At 49.1% G+C, this 16,198-nt stretch overlaps 1 protein-coding gene across 1 annotated transcript in view; it reads right to left on the reverse strand.

Annotated features, from left to right (window-relative positions):
* Positions 1–924: 924 nt before the first annotated feature.
* The window catches only part of LOC121540793 (zinc finger protein 609-like), a 149,544-nt gene continuing 134,270 nt past the window's right edge, over positions 925–16,198 (reverse strand). Inside the window, exons 4-9 of the mRNA XM_041849888.2 lie at positions 14,288–14,375; positions 9,032–11,429; positions 8,381–8,822; positions 7,642–7,980; positions 7,287–7,365; positions 925–5,397 (exon numbers count right to left, since the gene is read on the reverse strand). Coding sequence (XP_041705822.2) covers positions 7,292–7,365; positions 7,642–7,980; positions 8,381–8,822; positions 9,032–11,429; positions 14,288–14,375 — 3,341 coding nt within the window. The 3' untranslated portion in view covers positions 925–5,397; positions 7,287–7,291. The remainder of the gene's footprint in view (positions 5,398–7,286; positions 7,366–7,641; positions 7,981–8,380; positions 8,823–9,031; positions 11,430–14,287; positions 14,376–16,198) is intronic.

Raw genomic sequence — 16,198 nt, forward strand, 5'->3', positions numbered from 1 at the left:
CATTTCTCGCATAATACATTTTACAGACACAAAAATATCCCGCCATGTCGAACGAACAAATTGTCTGTCTGCGTTTATAAAATTGTACCGGCATTTCCTGTTTCCATCAGCCCGGTCGTGACCTTTTTCACGCGTCAGGTAATTCGGTTGGATGGAAACGTGGTTACAGACTGACATAAGAGGAAAACTACTGATGCACAACTACATTTCAAAATGGCACCTTGTGTATTCTACTATTCTAACTCTCAACAGTAAGTTTAGACCCCGACTGATTTGATAATTTGGTCGGGCCCCTTACGGCCACTGGGCCCTATGTCGCTTAGTGGCTAGGCCCACTTTGGTATTATAATGCATCATAGTGATTTATTATAAGGATGTAATAACTACTTATGGAGTTATGACAGTTTATTACAAGCATTATAATTCACTAAGTGTATGAGTGTGCCTCGAGTTAGGAAGTGTAAACAGAATTTGTTTTCATTTGGTGAACCATTATATTTATCAAATCACAGTCTTTCAAATGGCAAACTTTTTTTTTTTTTTTATGCAAGCAAGTACCAGAATGTCGACAGAATGTTGAATTATAATGCCTTATAATCTAATAGGTTGGTGCACCTGTTTCATATGCATTAACCTGTTTCATATGCATTAACCTGTATCATATGCATTAACCAGTTTCATATGCATTAACCTGTATCATATGCATTAACCTAAGTGTTTCCTAATAGCAATACCTATGGTGATCCATACCCTTTATTTACCTGTGGAAAAAAGACAAGACAGATGGGAGTGATTGTCTCATAAAAAGATTTAGTTTGTTGCTTAAATGTACAAAGGCAAGTTACAGTATTGTATAAAAAAAGAAATGTGTCAATGTACACTTTACATAAGAGAGAAACCCTTGGGGGAGAGGGGGGGGGGGGGGGGGGGGGGGGGGAGGCAGGTGGGGGAATTGAACCAAAACAAAACATAGCAATAAAAAAAGCTGTAAACATCTTTCTTTCAAGTACCGATGACTGATACTGAGCCACTGCTCTGGGGGCCGGGCTGAGTGTGATGGGGCAGGGGGGTTAGGGGGCGGGGTTATGAATAGAGAAACAGGAAGAGGAAATCCCACACAAGAACATTCCCTCCTCCCCCGGCGTGAGGAACACAAGGAACGACTGACTACCCAAGCACAGTCTGAGACAACACCAACAATGGCTGCCGTGGGAGTGTGATCAACAACTCATTTCTGTGGCTGGCGGGTGTCAACGTACAAAAAAAACAAAATTATCCCCAAACTAGATAAAACATTTTTTTTTTTTTAAATGTTCCTTAGCATTTTTTACCACTTTCCACCAGCAGTGTTCTGGTTTCACAATGAGACAGTTAAAAATGACTATTAATATATAATCTGGTTCTGGCCTCACATCTCACTCCGTACAGAACGTGTTAAAAGCCTTTAAAAAAACACTGGATCCTCCCCCATTGTATGACAGACACATTTCCAAACAAAACCAAAACCATCTACTTCAGAGAAAATGACAGAAGAAATCTGTGCCAGCATCCATTCACGGCTGAGCATCAACAGTATTGTGGTGAGAGTAGGGCCTATCAACCAGTGCCACTTCCAAAAACACTCATACGCCCAGTAACATGTGAACTGACATCATTACAGGAGAGAACCAAGTCAACCTTGATGAGCCTACCATAGAATCATTAGAATGCCGGTCCACCAATCATTGAACATTGACTTGAATGGGGATCCCCTTTCTAGTGACTGGATCGTTATGGATCCTACAGGCCTCTTATATTAGTGTTTAGCAGGGCATTAAAATGGAACGTGTCTGATTAGGATAACTATTAGGGTATTACTGGAATGGATGTACTCACAGGGAGTAGTGCTCTGAGCACAGTCTATTTAATTGTTCATAATAGCAGACCATTAATAGCATTCGACTGATCTCTTGGTGAATAAATGCCACTTTAGGGGTGTTGAGGTCTGTTTTACCGCCTCTGGCACAACAAATGGCTAGTCCCCTCCGCTAAATCACATTTATGTATACAATACAAAAAACACAAATCCAATTTATTAGTTCAGATTTCCTGTGCTGCGCTCCCAAGTACGCCGGATCCATAAAGGGCAATAAAAGCATCACGGCGAATCAGATTTACTGTTTCGGACAAGTGGTTGAGTGGGCGCTGTGCGGCGTCAGGATTAATGGGGACCATTAGCGGGAGAAGAGTGGACGCAGTGGAAGAATCTGCTGAGTTCTACCTCTCTATCACTCCTCTGTGGACAGCTGCTCTGCTCTCAGCCTGGCTCTCAGCCTGGCTCTCAGCCTTTGTCTATCCCAGCAGGCAGTAATAACACAACTCCCACCCAATACACTGCATTCACGAGCAGCATCTCATTGAACCAAAAACACACCAACAGGGGTTACAATGACATGTTGAAATGTGACTTGTTTTCCTTGAGGGTGGGTGAGGAGGCTTGGGAACGTGTGCGACGAGGGGACTAAAATGGCATCATGAGCTTCAAGAGTGGCAACAACAGGCTACTGAAGGGTAGGAGGGCAACCAGTTATAAAGCAGCTACAGTTTGTCAACAACAGGCTACTGAAGGGTAGGAGGGGAACCAGTTATAAAGCAGCTACAGTTTGTCAACAACAGGCTACTGAAGGGTAGGAGGGGAACCAGTTATAAAGCAGCTACAGTTTGTCAACAACAGGCTACTGAAGGGTAGGAGGGGAACCAGTTATAAAGCAACTACAGTTTGTCAACAACAGGCTACTGAAGGGTAGGAGGGGAACCAGTTATAAAGCAGCTACAGTTTGTCAACAACAGGCTACTGAAGGGTAGGAGGGGAACCAGTTATAAAGCAGCTACAGTTTGTCAACAACAGGCTACTGAAGGGTAGGAGGGGAACCAGTTATAAAGCAGCTACAGTTTGTCAACAACAGGCTACTGAAGGGTAGGAGGGGAACCAGTTATAAAGCAGCTACAGTTTGTCAACAACAGGCTACTGAAGGGTAGGAGGGGAACCAGTTATAAAGCAGCTACAGTTTGTCAACAACAGTAGGAAGAAAAAAGAGAAGCCTAACAGACAAAAAAATGACATTTTCTGATAGCGTCCAACAACCTTTTAAAAATAATTCCTCTGTCCACTATAAACAGAAAGCACACAGTGAGGAGGGGTGGTGAGAGGGGCAGGAGGGAGCAGATCCACTGGGAAGGACGTTGTGTGGGGATAATGCTTACGCCATGCAGGCACACACGACAGAGCTAGACAGAGATAGTTGGAAAGGAGAGAGAGAGAGGAGGTGGGCCTGCAGGAGACTCCATTTTGCAATTACGCTCATTCACCAAAAAAATAACAGGGGCATGTGCCAACTCCCAGTAACACAGCACTCCACGACTATACGTCCTCTAATAAATATACAGGAGTGAGCTGCCTCTCTCTCCAGGACTACAGGCCAGAACAGAGGGAGAGAGCTGCCTCTCTCTCCAGGACTACAGGCCAGAACAGAGGGAGAGAGCTGCCTCTCTCTCCAGGACTACAGGCCAGAACAGAGGGAGAGAGCTGCCTCTCTCTCCAGGACTACAGGCCAGAACAGAGGGAGAGAGCTGCCTCTCTCTCCAGGACTACAGGCCAGAACAGAGGGAGAGAGCTGCCTCTCTCTCCAGGACTACAGGCCAGAACAGAGGGAGAGTGAGTGCAGCAGCCATATCTACTGAGCATCCATTGACAAGCTCTAGAGAGTTTCCCTTTGTGTTCTTACATGTCCAATGATGAGGGAGGACTGCAGATATCCCATGATGCAGTTTGGTGAGAGACTAGCAGCAGCAACAGCCAGACAGTGGCTTGCAGACAGTTGCCGACTGTTCACATACGTAGTCGTGTAGGTCCCAGACAGTGTCCACAGACAGACACTTGGGGCCCAAAACAGCCAAAACAAAACCCGTGTATACTATAAGAGCTGGGCAGGCTGCCTGTCTGCCTGTCTGTCTGTCTGTCTGGGACCCCCTCTCAGTGCCCAGTGAAGATGAATGGCTGGATGGAACTAGAGGCAACATCTGTGAAGAGTCCAGTCAGCCTCTCTGATCAGTGCAACCTCCCTCCCTCCCGGGTTACAGAGCTTAGAGAGCACCAGAATGGAGCATCCCTCCTCCTCTCTGTTCCTCTCCTCTCTAAGCCAAAGTACCTCCAGGCATAGATATGTCCCCTCCCTCAAGGCTGTCGCTGAGCAGCTGAGCGCTGTAGCGGATGTATTGGAGCTGTAAACTGGATGACCCTTTGACCCTTTGGGAAAGGAAACCGGGAGACAGCGGTCGCTGCCGCCACAGAGAGGTCAGTAGCGTTTGACACAGACGTAAACAGCCGAAGGAGTTTGTTTTACCACTGGGTCAGAGTGAGATGGAAACATGGTCGTCAAGCCAACAAGACATGAAGGAAAAAAGAAAAAAAATAAACAGCTAAAATAATGAAAAAACATGAATAGTGTGGAGACTAATGCTGTAGAACGAACCACGCACAAAAATAAAAAGCCTCGTACAAAAAAACAACAACATTGTTTTACTCTCTGAATTAACTCAAGTAGGCGGATGACAACTTTTCACACAAACTAATACAGATTCAACAGAGCGCGAACTTGAATGTTCCTCCCCCTGAAACTGAACAGATGGAGAGGAGGGCTGTCTCTGTCAGTATGAGGAGAAGAGGCTTGCATAGAAAGCCCAGAGTGGTGGAGAGACCAGTTTCTCCCCTTTCGGTCACCCCTCTGGCCCAAACAACGACACCCCCCACTGCAATTAATGTCTCAAAATGTCCTACGGGTCAGTGGGTAGTTTGGTGGATGGATGAAACAACCCACAAGTCAAGCTAAAACCCTACTACGCTAAGGCCCAGGGTCAGCACAGGGTCAGCCCAGGGTCAGCACAGGGTCAGCCCAGGGTCAGCCAACAATCCAATGAGTCCATAACTCCATGTAGTGATTTCAAACTTAATCCAGTATGTTTCTGATCGACCCCCTCTCCCCTATGCACTCTCCAGTTCCAAAATGGCCGTCCGTGTGATAAGGCCTCACCCCATAAGAACGTGTCAGCCTCGTCAGGCCGTTCCTCAGACCTTTTAGTCCATCACGTGAATGGTGCAAAGGAGTGACTGGCTGGCCGGCCAGAGGAGGGGGCTCGGCGAGCCCTCAACCCAGCCACGGGAAGCCTTGCCGTGGGGTGGCCATCACACTAGCGGAGGGAGGAGGAAACAGAGCAGCCGGAACAACCAGGCAGAAACAACTAAAAAAATACAACAAACACCATTGAACTGATGTCTCAAAATGAGCTCTGCAGCAGGCTTCTTCATGTGATCCAGTCACATGGCTCCAGGCAAGGTCGAGGTCAGCCAATCAGGTCTCCCTACGGGGGGAAAAAGAGACAGGGAGAGTTATACGACAGCAATGGTAAGAATTTAACATTCACATTCAACAAGATGATTGGTCTGTAATTAACATTGCTTAATCAAACCTATATTGTAGTTAGGCCCTACAGAGAATCGCGCATACTGTATACACTGATGCGTTCAATGAAATGTAGTTGATGTTTGTTCATATTTTGTCCAGCAGAGGACATCATAGACTGCAGTGTATTCTTGTCATCAAACAACCAGAAATCCCTCTAGTCAGACAGAAGCGTTTATTTTTGGACTAAGGAACTCAGTACAGTAAAAAAAATAGATACACTACACGGCCAAAAGTATGTGGACACATAGTATGTGGACACATACCCCTTCAAATGAGTGGATTCGGCTATTTCAGCCACATCCGTCGCTGACAGGTGTATAAAATCGAGCACACCACCATGCAATCTCCATAGACAGACATTGACAGTAGAATGGCCCATACTGAAGAGATCAGTGACTTTCAACGTGGCACCGTCATAGGATGCCACCTTTCCAACAAGTCAGTTTGTCAAATTTTGGCCCTGCTAGAGCTGCCCCGTCAACTGTAAGTGCTGTTATTATGAACTGGAAACGTCACAGTTCACAGAACGGGACCACCAAGTGCTGAAGAGCGTAAAAATATTCTGTCCTCGGTTGCAACACTCACTACCGAGTTCCAAACTGCCTCTGGAAGCAACGTCAGCACAATAACTGTTCGTCGGGAGCTTCATGAAAGGAGTTTCCATCACAGGAGGCTGCTGAGGGGAGGACAGCTCATAATAATGGTCGGAACAGAGTAAATTGAAACCATGTGTTTGATGTATTTGACACCATTCATTTATTCCGCTCCAGCCATTACCACGAGCCCGTCCTCCCCAATTTAGGTGCCACCAACCTCCTGTGGTTTCCATGGCCGAGCAGCCTCACACAAGCCTAAGATCACCATGCGCAGCGCCAAGCGTTGGCTAGAGTGGTGTAAAGCTCGCCGCCATTGGACTCTGGAGCAGTGGAAACGCGTTCTCTGGAGTGATGAATCACTAATCTGGGTTTGGCGGATGCCAGGAGAACGCTACCTGCCTGAATGCATAGTGCCAACTGTAAAGTTTGGTGGAGGAGGAATAATGGTCTGGGGCTGTTTTTCATGGTTGGGGTTAGGTCCGATTTAAGGGAAATCTTAACGCTACAGCATACAATGACATTCTAGACAATTCTGTGCATCCAACTTTGTGGCAACGGTTTGGGGAAGTCCCTTTCCTGTTTCAGCATGACAATGCCCCCGTGCACAAAGCGAGGTCCATACAGAAATGGTTTGTCGAGATCGGTGTGGAAGAACTTAACTGGCCTGCATAGAGCCCTGACCTCAACCCCATCGAACACCTTCGGGATGAAATGGAACGGCGAATGCGAGCCAGGCCTAATCGCCCAACATCACGAATGATCTTGTTGCTGGAAATCCTTCCCAGAAGAGTGGAGGCTGTTATAGCAGCAAAGGGGGGACCAACTCCATATTAATGCCCATGATTTTGGAATGAGATGTTCGACGAGCAGGTGTCCACATACTTTTGGTCAAGTAGGCCAACAGAGGCTCATCATAACACACCCCTTCTGGATCAAAGACCATGTTTAAACATCAGGAAGAAATGTGTGTGTGTGTTGTGTGTGTGTGTTTTGTGGTGTGTGTTTTGTGGTGTGTGTGTGTGTGTGTGGTGTGTGTGTGTGTGTGTGTGTTTTGTGGTGTGTGTGGTGTGTGTGGTGTGTGTGTGTGTGGTGTGTTGTGTGTGTGTTTTGTGGTGTGTGTGGTGTGTGTGTGTGTTTTGTGGTGTGTGTGGTGTGTGTGTGTGTGTGTCTGTGTAAGCGGGATCCTCACCATCCTCATCTTCGTGCAGGGGGGTACATGGAGGGGGCGGAGGCTTGCTGACTGGCAACTATGGCTGATGAGGAGAGACCTGTGAAGGAAGAGCCACTCGTTAGATACGCCTCCATATACTAATAATAACTTCAGATTTAGTCAATACACTTACACCAAGTTATGGATGATATTTTATTATTGTTTTATTTTCCATAATACCTTAGGTAGGAGAAAAGGGCCTCACAAAATTATATCATTTTACAGTTAGGTGACTACCATAGAACAGCGTTCTATTTGAGGAGCTAGCCAACGCTGAAGGCTGAGATGTGTCCTTGTGCTTGAGCTTGTTTGTGGGCGTCCATCCATCACTTACCTGTGGCGTAGGACAGGTCGTACTGCCCCGAGAGCAGCGGGTAGCCCAGGTGGTGATGGGAAGGCATGATGCGCTGCGAGGGCGAGGAGCGCGGCCGGTCCATGTCTCGTTCGCGCTCGGCCACAGCGCGCTCCCGTTCCCGTTCGCGCGAGGAGGTCTTGTCGCCGACCGTGGGCGACTTGCTCTTGTACTGGCTGGCGTGCTGGTGAAGGATGTCCAATGCCTTGGCCTCGGAGGATGACTTGCCACTGACCGTGGGGCTGGCCCGCGAGGCCTTCTCGCCGCCCTCCTCGCCCGGCCCCATCTTACTGCCGTAGGGGGAGAAGGAGTAGTAGGAGCCTGGGGGGTGACAGAGGAGGTTAAACACCATGACACGCGAGTCGATTAAGTGTTCCCATTTACCATCAAAGAAACCTGAAAATGAATGCATATCAGGGTTCACTCAGTCTTATTTTATATAAGCCAATTTTGTACATCATCATAATACAGATTTAAACAATCCAATGGCAGAGCTGTATGTACAGTGCATTCGGAAATATTTTGAATACATTTGCAAAAATTTCTAAAAAGCTGTTTTCGCTTTGTCATTAAGGGGTATTGTGTGGAGATTGATGAGGGAAAAAAGCCATTTAATCCATTTTAGAATAAGTCTGTAACGTAACAAAATGTGGAAAAAGGGAAGGGGTCTGAATACTTTCTGAATGCAATGTATACTGTAAGCAGTGGCATTAACTCTTACCAGGGTAGTTCTGCATCATGACTGAGGGCATCCCGCGGTAGCCCGGGTGGCTGGGGTCGTAGCCCTGGCCGTAAGCGTAGGCTCCGTGCATGTAGGGCATGTAACCCTGGTGCTGGGCCAGGGGAGAGGAGAACTGCATGTGGCCAGCGGTGGCCCTCGGGTCCTTTCCCACCCCCCGGTGTTCCTCCGAGGCCGAAGACAACCGGGGCTCAGACCCCTCTTTACACTCCTCCTTGGGGGTGGCATCTTTGGGCCGAGCCCTCTCGTCCCTGCACTTTCGGTCTCTGTCTCGGTCTCGTTCCCGTTCCCTGTCTCTGTTGTCTCGGTCCCTCTCTCCTCGGTCTCTGTCTCTTTCCCTGTTGCGCTGCTCCTCCTCCTGTTGTTTGTGGGCCTCGGGGTATTTGCTGGGGTATAGGTAAGGCCACAGCCGTGAGTCTGGCTCCTGAAAACAACACAAAACATCTCATTACAGACAACATCTCATCAGTTTTGTCCTACAAAAATGTACCTTCACTTAAACATTTCCCAAAATACACAAACCAGCATGCACTTCTACTCAGTTTGATACTGATCATTTTGGTGTCTTGCTACATACATTTTTCTATCATCCAATCACAATCAGCAGATTCAAACTCAACCGTGTCAGGTTACCTGTCTGTACCACATGGCCTGCTCCATGGCAGACGGCCTGCCCGACTCCATGCCCGCCTTGGGCTCCTCCCCCTTCCCGTGGTGTCCTCCTTCACTCAGCTTCATCTTCATCCCCTCAGCCTGCTGGGCCGGCACCTTGGCGTCCTCCCCCTTGGGCATGATGACTGATGACTTGGCCTGCTCCAAGGAGGACGAGGGCTCTTTGGGCGGCTTGCCCTGGGGCAGCCCGCCTTTGCCCAGGTCTGTGAGACTGGGAGCCTTGGAGAGGGTGGGGGGAACCAAAGCCTTCTGCTTCCATTCCTCACCCCGCTCCTTCCCCGAGGAGCCCTCTCGCTCTTTTCCAGCAGCGTCTGATTTCTTCTCTGCGGCGCGGTGCTGCTCGGCTGCCGCCTGCCTCTGCCGCTCGTCATACTGCTGCCGGTAGGCCGGGTTGGTGTTCATCAGGTGGTTGTGGTAGGCCTGGTCCGGGTGGTAGGCGTACTGGGGAACGTAGGCGTACTGGTTGTAGTAGAGAGGCTGCATGTACATGTTGGAGCGTTGCTGGATGACCGAGGCCTGTTGCTGCTGCTGTTGTCCCGGCCCAGAGGCACCTATCTCGGGCTTACGCTCCTCCTGCTGCTCCTGCTTGACCTTGCGGTCCTCCTCGCCCGGCCCCTCCTGCTCCTCTTTTTTCACCTTGACCTGGGCCCCCTCCTGTTGCGCGACCCCCGTGGCCGACACCCCCGGGCTAGGGTTAGGGTTGGCGTAGTTCGGGGAGTAGTAAGTCTCGTAGCCGGGGTAGTAGGGAGACTCCTTGCTGGCCGTTTGGGTGGGGAACAGGGCCTTCTTGGCCCCCTCTCGGGTGGCCTGCTCCTCGGACTTGACTCCCTTGACGCCCTCCACCCGGCCCTCGCCGTCCTCGCCCGCGTCCGAGATGTCTGAGTAGGCTGGGCTGTTGGTCTTCACCGAGGAGTTGTCGGCTCCGTTCTGTGTGACCACATGGAGCGGGGTGAGGGGCTGGGCCATGCCTCCGGCCTCTATCCTGCTGGCCACGCCGATGGAGGGACTGGGAGCGTTGTCGGTGAAGCTGTAGATCTTGTCCGCCTCGGCCTTGATGCTGGCCAGCCTGCTCTGGTGGGGGTCTGACGAGCCGTTCAGCAGCCCGTCGCCTTTGCTCCCCGGGTCCGAAGATTCAGAGTACGGGCTCTTACCTTCCTCTGGCTTTCCTCCTCTCCCTTTGGGGCTGTCTCCCTCCTTTCCCACATCCTCCTTCTTCTTCTTTTCCTTTTTCTTCTTCTTGTCCTTGGAGCCGCTCAGCGCTGGGTTCACAGGCGAGGGGTCTCCCAGGGCAGAGGGCTTGGGCTGGATGGCTTTTAGCTGGGGGCTCTTGGGGACAGACTGAACTGCTGAGCCCACGGCAGGGGTGGAGCCAGGGCTGGCTGCAGGGAAGCTGCCTGCCGTCTGTAGGGAGTAGAGCTGCTGAGGTGGTATGGTCGGGGCGTTGGGCCGTGTTGACTTCACACCCTTCTGGGCCAGCTTGTCCGCCTTGGAGCCAGCTTGTCCGCCCGTCTTCTTGGCCTTGTCCTTCTTGTAGTCCAGGCCGTCATTGCTGGCCTCGTCCGTTAGGCAGGGCCCGTCCTCACAGCCGTCCACGGGCATGCCCCCCGCCTCTGGGTCGGCCTCGCACGGCTTCTTTTTACTCTGCTTGGAGACAAACTTCCCCGAGGAGGGTGACGGAGTCTGGGCCTCAAAGCCCCTACCCTTGGGCGTGATTGAGCGGGCAGGTGACAAGCAGCCCTTTTGAGAGATGGAAGCCCCATTGAAGCTGCTCGGATCGGGGTGGAGCGTAGAGTCCTCCCCGTACTCACTGTCCCCGTCCATGTCCAGCTTGATGTCATCGTCATTGTGGGCGCGGGCCTGGTGGTACTTGAGGCCATTCATGTGCTTGTACTTCTTGTTGCAGTTGGGGTGCGGGCAGTCAATGAGCACCGGCGAAGGGCAGTTGCGGTCGAGCTGCTGCGGGGGCAGCGGCTCCGCCTTGATGCCGGGTTTGCCGGGGAGGACGGCGTGAGGCGTCTGGGGCAGTCCTCCAGGGCCGCTGTTGGAGTTGGTGCGCATGCGCTTGCTGCCCTTGGTGTCCTCCGAGCTGGAGTTGGGCTCCATGTCTGAGGCGGGCTTGTTCTTGCGCTTGTTAGCCGACGAAGGGCTGGCCTTAACGTCCTCTGTGTTGCTGTTGGGCGGCGTGCCCCGCCGGCCCTTGCTGCTGCTGTTGGCACCGCGCGTCTTGCTGGTGCCGCTTCCCTTGTTGTCTGACGAGTTGCTGTTCTCGTTGACGGGTGTGTTTCCGTTAGGCCTCATCCTCTTGCCCCGGCCTCGGCCGTTCTTCATCTCCAAGTCACTGGAGGGGGACTCACAGAACCTGGGGGGAAACCAAAACCAGAGAATTAAACCTATCCGCCATTATCCCCCCACAATAACAGAGCCTCCAACCAGAGAACTCACTTCCCTCATGAATCTCCACCAACAGCCAATAAAAGCTAGATATTAAAACAATACTAACTAAAGGTGGTGAACCACTCAATGGAGCTCTCTCAATCCTGTTGTAATTCTCGGTCTCTGAATCATCACCGCTCCGAGGAGGGATGTTACTAGCAGGCCCTGGGAGAGGACCTGGACCTGCGACGGATTCTGATCCTCTCGTTATCCCTCAATCTCGACAGCCCAGTGTGTTCTGACAGATCGCCAAGCGCCACGGAGCTCGACAGGATTAGGCTGATCAGATAGGAGGAGATAACATCCCACCTTTACACAACGGCCAACAAGGGGTAGAGAGATAGCGGTAGAGAGAGAGAGATAGAGATAGAGGTAGAGAGAGAGGTAGAGAGAGGTAGAGAGAGAGAGAGAGAGGTAGAGAGATAGAGGTAGAGAGATAGAGGTAGAGAGATAGAGGTAGAGAGATAGAGGTAGAGAGATAGAGGTAGAGAGATAGAGGTAGAGAGATAGGTAGAGAGATAGAGGTAGAGATAGAGAGAGAGGTAGAGAGAGGGGTAGAGAGATAGAGGTAGAGAGATAGAGATAGAGGTAGAGATAGAGAGAGAGAGAGAGAGAGGTAGAGAGAGGGGTAGAGAGAGAGAGGTAGAGAGAGAGAGAGAGAGAGAGGCAGAGAGAGAGAGAGAGAGAGAGAGGCAGAGAGAGAAGTAGAGAGAGAGGTAGAGAGATAGAGGCAGAGAGAGAGGCAGAGAGAGAAGTAGAGAGATAGAGATAGAGAGAGAGGTAGAGAGAGGGGTAGAGAGAGAGAGAGGCAGAGAGAGAGAGGCAGAGAGAGAGGCAGAGAGGTAGAGAGAGAAGTAGAGAGAGAGGTAGAGAGAGAGGTAGAGAGATAGAGGTAGAGAGAGAAGTAGAGATAGAGGTAGAGAGAGCGGTAGAGAGAGAGAGGTAGAGGGGTGAGAGAGGTAGAGGTAGAGAGATAGAGGTAGAGAGAGAGGTAGAGAGAGACGCAGAGAGAGAAGTAGAGATAGATGTAGAGAGAGAGAGAGAAAGAGAGGTAGAGAGAGAAGTAGAGAGAGTGAGGTAGAGAGAGAGGTAGTGAGATAGAGGTAGAGAGATAGAGGGAGAGAGAGGTAGAGAGAGAGAGGTAGAGGTAGAGAGATAGAGGGGTGAGAGAGGTAGAGAGAGAGGTAGAGAGAGACGCAGAGAGAGAAGTAGAGATAGATGTAGAGAGAGAGAGAGAAAGAGAGGTAGAGAGAGGTAGAGAGAGAAGTAGAGAGAGTGAGGTAGAGAGAGAGGTAGCGAGATAGAGGTAGAGAGATAGAGGGAGAGAGAGGTAGAGAGAGAGAGGTAGAGGTAGAGAGATAGAGGGGTGAGAGAGGTAGAGAGAGAGGCAGAGAGAGAAGTAGAGAGAGATAGGTAGAGAGATAGAGGTAGAGAGAGAGGTAGAGAGAGAAGTAGAGAGATAGAGGTAGAGAGATAGAGAGGCAGAGAGAGAAGTAGAGAGAGGTAGAGAGAGAAGTAGAGAGAGAGAGGTAGAGATAGATGGAGAGAGAGAGAAAGAGAGGCAGAGAGGTAGAGAGAGATAGAGGTAGAGAGAAGTAGAGAGAGAGGTAGAGAGCGAGAGATAGATAGAGGTAGAGAGAGAGAGGTAGAGAGAGAGGGGTAGAGAGATAGAGGGGTGAGAGAGAAGTAGAGAGAGAGAGGTAGATAGAGGGGTAGAGAGAGAGGTATGTAAGAGCAGTAAAGAGAGAGAAAGACGTAGACCGCGACGTAGAGCGAGGTACAGAAAGAGAAGTAGAGTGAGAGAGCGAGACGAGTCACAGAGCTCTATCAAAAGATGTGTTGCATGGCGGGAAAGATGACAGCAGATCTTTGATAATAACATGAGTGACTGGGTTGTTCTACATGACCACTGACAAATTGTAGATTACAGTGTTGCACACAAAGCTATGGGGATGCAGGACGATTACTTACATCACTATAGCTATTGTTTATCTTACTTGCCAACACACGGTGAAGCAATTACCTACCAACTCTTTCGGGCCGTATAGTCTTATAGACCTTTGATAAATGCTTCATTGTACTACAGGTGGCAAACCTTTAATAGAATTTAAACAATCTACAAAGTAGCTCTGATGTGAATGGATGATGGCTATACATGTTTCATCTTGATTTCCCCATGTACAATATGGTCTCCCCTTCTCCATCCTGGGACTGGCCAGCGGCCATGTTTGATTCCGGTTGTCCGCTGCTATAGAACACTGTGGGAACACCACTACACACTCAACCTACTGATAATAAAATATACTAAGACCTTCCTCGTCTCCCACCATTGACAGCAATGAAAAATAAATCAAATAGCCTACTACCTATTGATAACACTACCAGATTCTGTTCCACAGCTAGCTTTCAAGCCTTCGAACATCATTGAGGACACTAAGACCCAGCAGGCTTTGGACAGACCGCACTCAGGTGTTTAGTAGAAGTCTATGAAAGCTCTGTGGTGCCTCGACAGGATAGATGGCAGAGGAGGAAGAGAAAAATCATTTCAAAAGCCCTGTGTCAGCGGGGGAAAAGCTTTGGAGACGTTGCCAAAGGATATTTCATTCATAATGGCTGGCTCCGAGCAAAGGATAAGCTATGGGGGGGAATCTGCCCTCGAGAGGCCTTTAGTACCAATATCTGTCAGTTCAAGTGTCTGACAGACAATGTTCAGTTTGAACGTGTGTGTGAGTGTGTGCATGCGTTTCCAGTGCGTTTGTGTTTAGTGGGTTACTGTATGCTTACCTTGGCGGAGCCCAGTCGTGCCTGGTGCAGTCCAGGAGGGTGCCTACATAGGTCTTGTTTCTCCAGGTCACGTTAACTACCAGCATGCCTGGGAGGAGAGGGAAAGGAGGAATGATCACAGAGGAACTGTCATCTCATGTCTTCCTTCATCGGTCAAGGGTGCAAACCCCACCATCATGCAATTCTGCTTCTAGGGAGTTTGTCCTAGCCACTGTGCTTCCTGCCTCGGCGTTGCTTGCGCTGAGGTTTTCGGCTGGGTATTTGTAAAGCACTGTGACAACCGCTGATGTAAAAATGGCTTTATGAAAAAAATTAGATTGATTGAACACACACATAACGAATATATAATATTAATATATAATACACATAATCACACTGCTTATTAGCATAACATGACCATTTCCATCAAAAATACTTGTCAGCCTGGACAATATAGGCCAGTAAATAGGAACCTCACGATACAGTATCACGATACAATATCACGCACGATACAGTATCACGATACTTAGGTGCCGATATGATATGTATTGCGATTCTCATGATTCTATATGTATTGCGATTCTCATGATTCTATATGTATTGCGATTCTCATGATTCTATATGTATTGCGATTCTCATGATTCTATATGTATTGCGATTCTCACGATTCTAAACGTATTGCGATTCGATACTGTGATTTTATTGAGATCCGATGTTCCAAACATATTGGTCACCATATGTCTGCTGCAGAGGGACAAGAGAGACGTGAGAAAACGGGTTCTGATCAGTCATGGAAATAACAGAGATGAAAACATGTTGGCTCCCTGTTTAAAAAGATGGAGAACAAACTATGAAGGAAAAATACTGGAGTTGTGGTGCAGGTACAGCCAACTAGCGCAAAAATAATATTGCCATATTGTCAAAATGATACGAATTGATATATCGTCAAAAATCATATCCCCGATATGTAACTATCGATTTTCCCCACTCATCACTACTAGTAAACATAACACTCTGTACTAAAAAGCTGTCATACTACTCATTGGTTTCATATTAATTCCTCAAGAGAAAAGACGGCGCCAAGCAACATTCAGGTCTATGTCAGAGTATTGAATAGAATAGGTGCGACTGTTCAGTATTCAGCACGCTGGTTTCCCTGTTGGAAGTGCACACACACACACACACACACACCTCCCGCCTCCATTAGAACAGAGCAGTTCCTGATTACAGGGCCTAGGTGCAGCACAGTACACTGACAGACGGCCATTTGTATGCAGCTGAGCGAGGGATGGAGGAGGAGGGAAAACAACGGGGGGGGGTGTCCTCCAAATGACATTGCTGCCTGCAGACTGCAGAGGCTCCACAGAAGAAAAAAGGTTGTATTTTCGTGTCGGGGAAGGAAACAGCTGAGGCATATAAAAGAGTTCCCTGGTTGCCAAAGCCCAGGTCTGTCGCCTTCAATTTGTCTCTCGAATGGTTTGCGCATCGGCTGACAGACGCTTTGATACTAGCAGAGTGCGGGGAAGTGGAGGAGTGAGGCTCGACTCATCTGTGTGCCTGGCTGCTGAGAGAGACTGCCATGTGCTTCTTAGACCACTAGGGGGCAGTTGGTATCACAGGATGAGCTTCCAAAGAATCACTACCACACATACACTCAATTTCATTGAGACATTCCCCCAGGGGCTTTGGCTTTCATAATTGAACTGAACTCAGTCAGCCGACCATTTTGCCTTAGCAGCTTCTCTCATAAATATCAGTCACAATGACTGTGTTTACACAGCACACTCCAGATAATGTTGCTTAACTCAAGTGCAGAATATTTGTTTGGTTTCAAGAAAGGGAGTATTTAAAAAAAACATTTTTAGGCATTTAGCAGACGCCCTTAACCAGAGCGACTTACAGTTAGTGAGTGCATACATTTTTCATACTGGC

The sequence above is a fragment of the Coregonus clupeaformis genome, chromosome 26, assembly GCF_020615455.1.
Source record: "Coregonus clupeaformis isolate EN_2021a chromosome 26, ASM2061545v1, whole genome shotgun sequence".
NCBI lineage: Eukaryota > Metazoa > Chordata > Actinopteri > Salmoniformes > Salmonidae > Coregonus > Coregonus clupeaformis.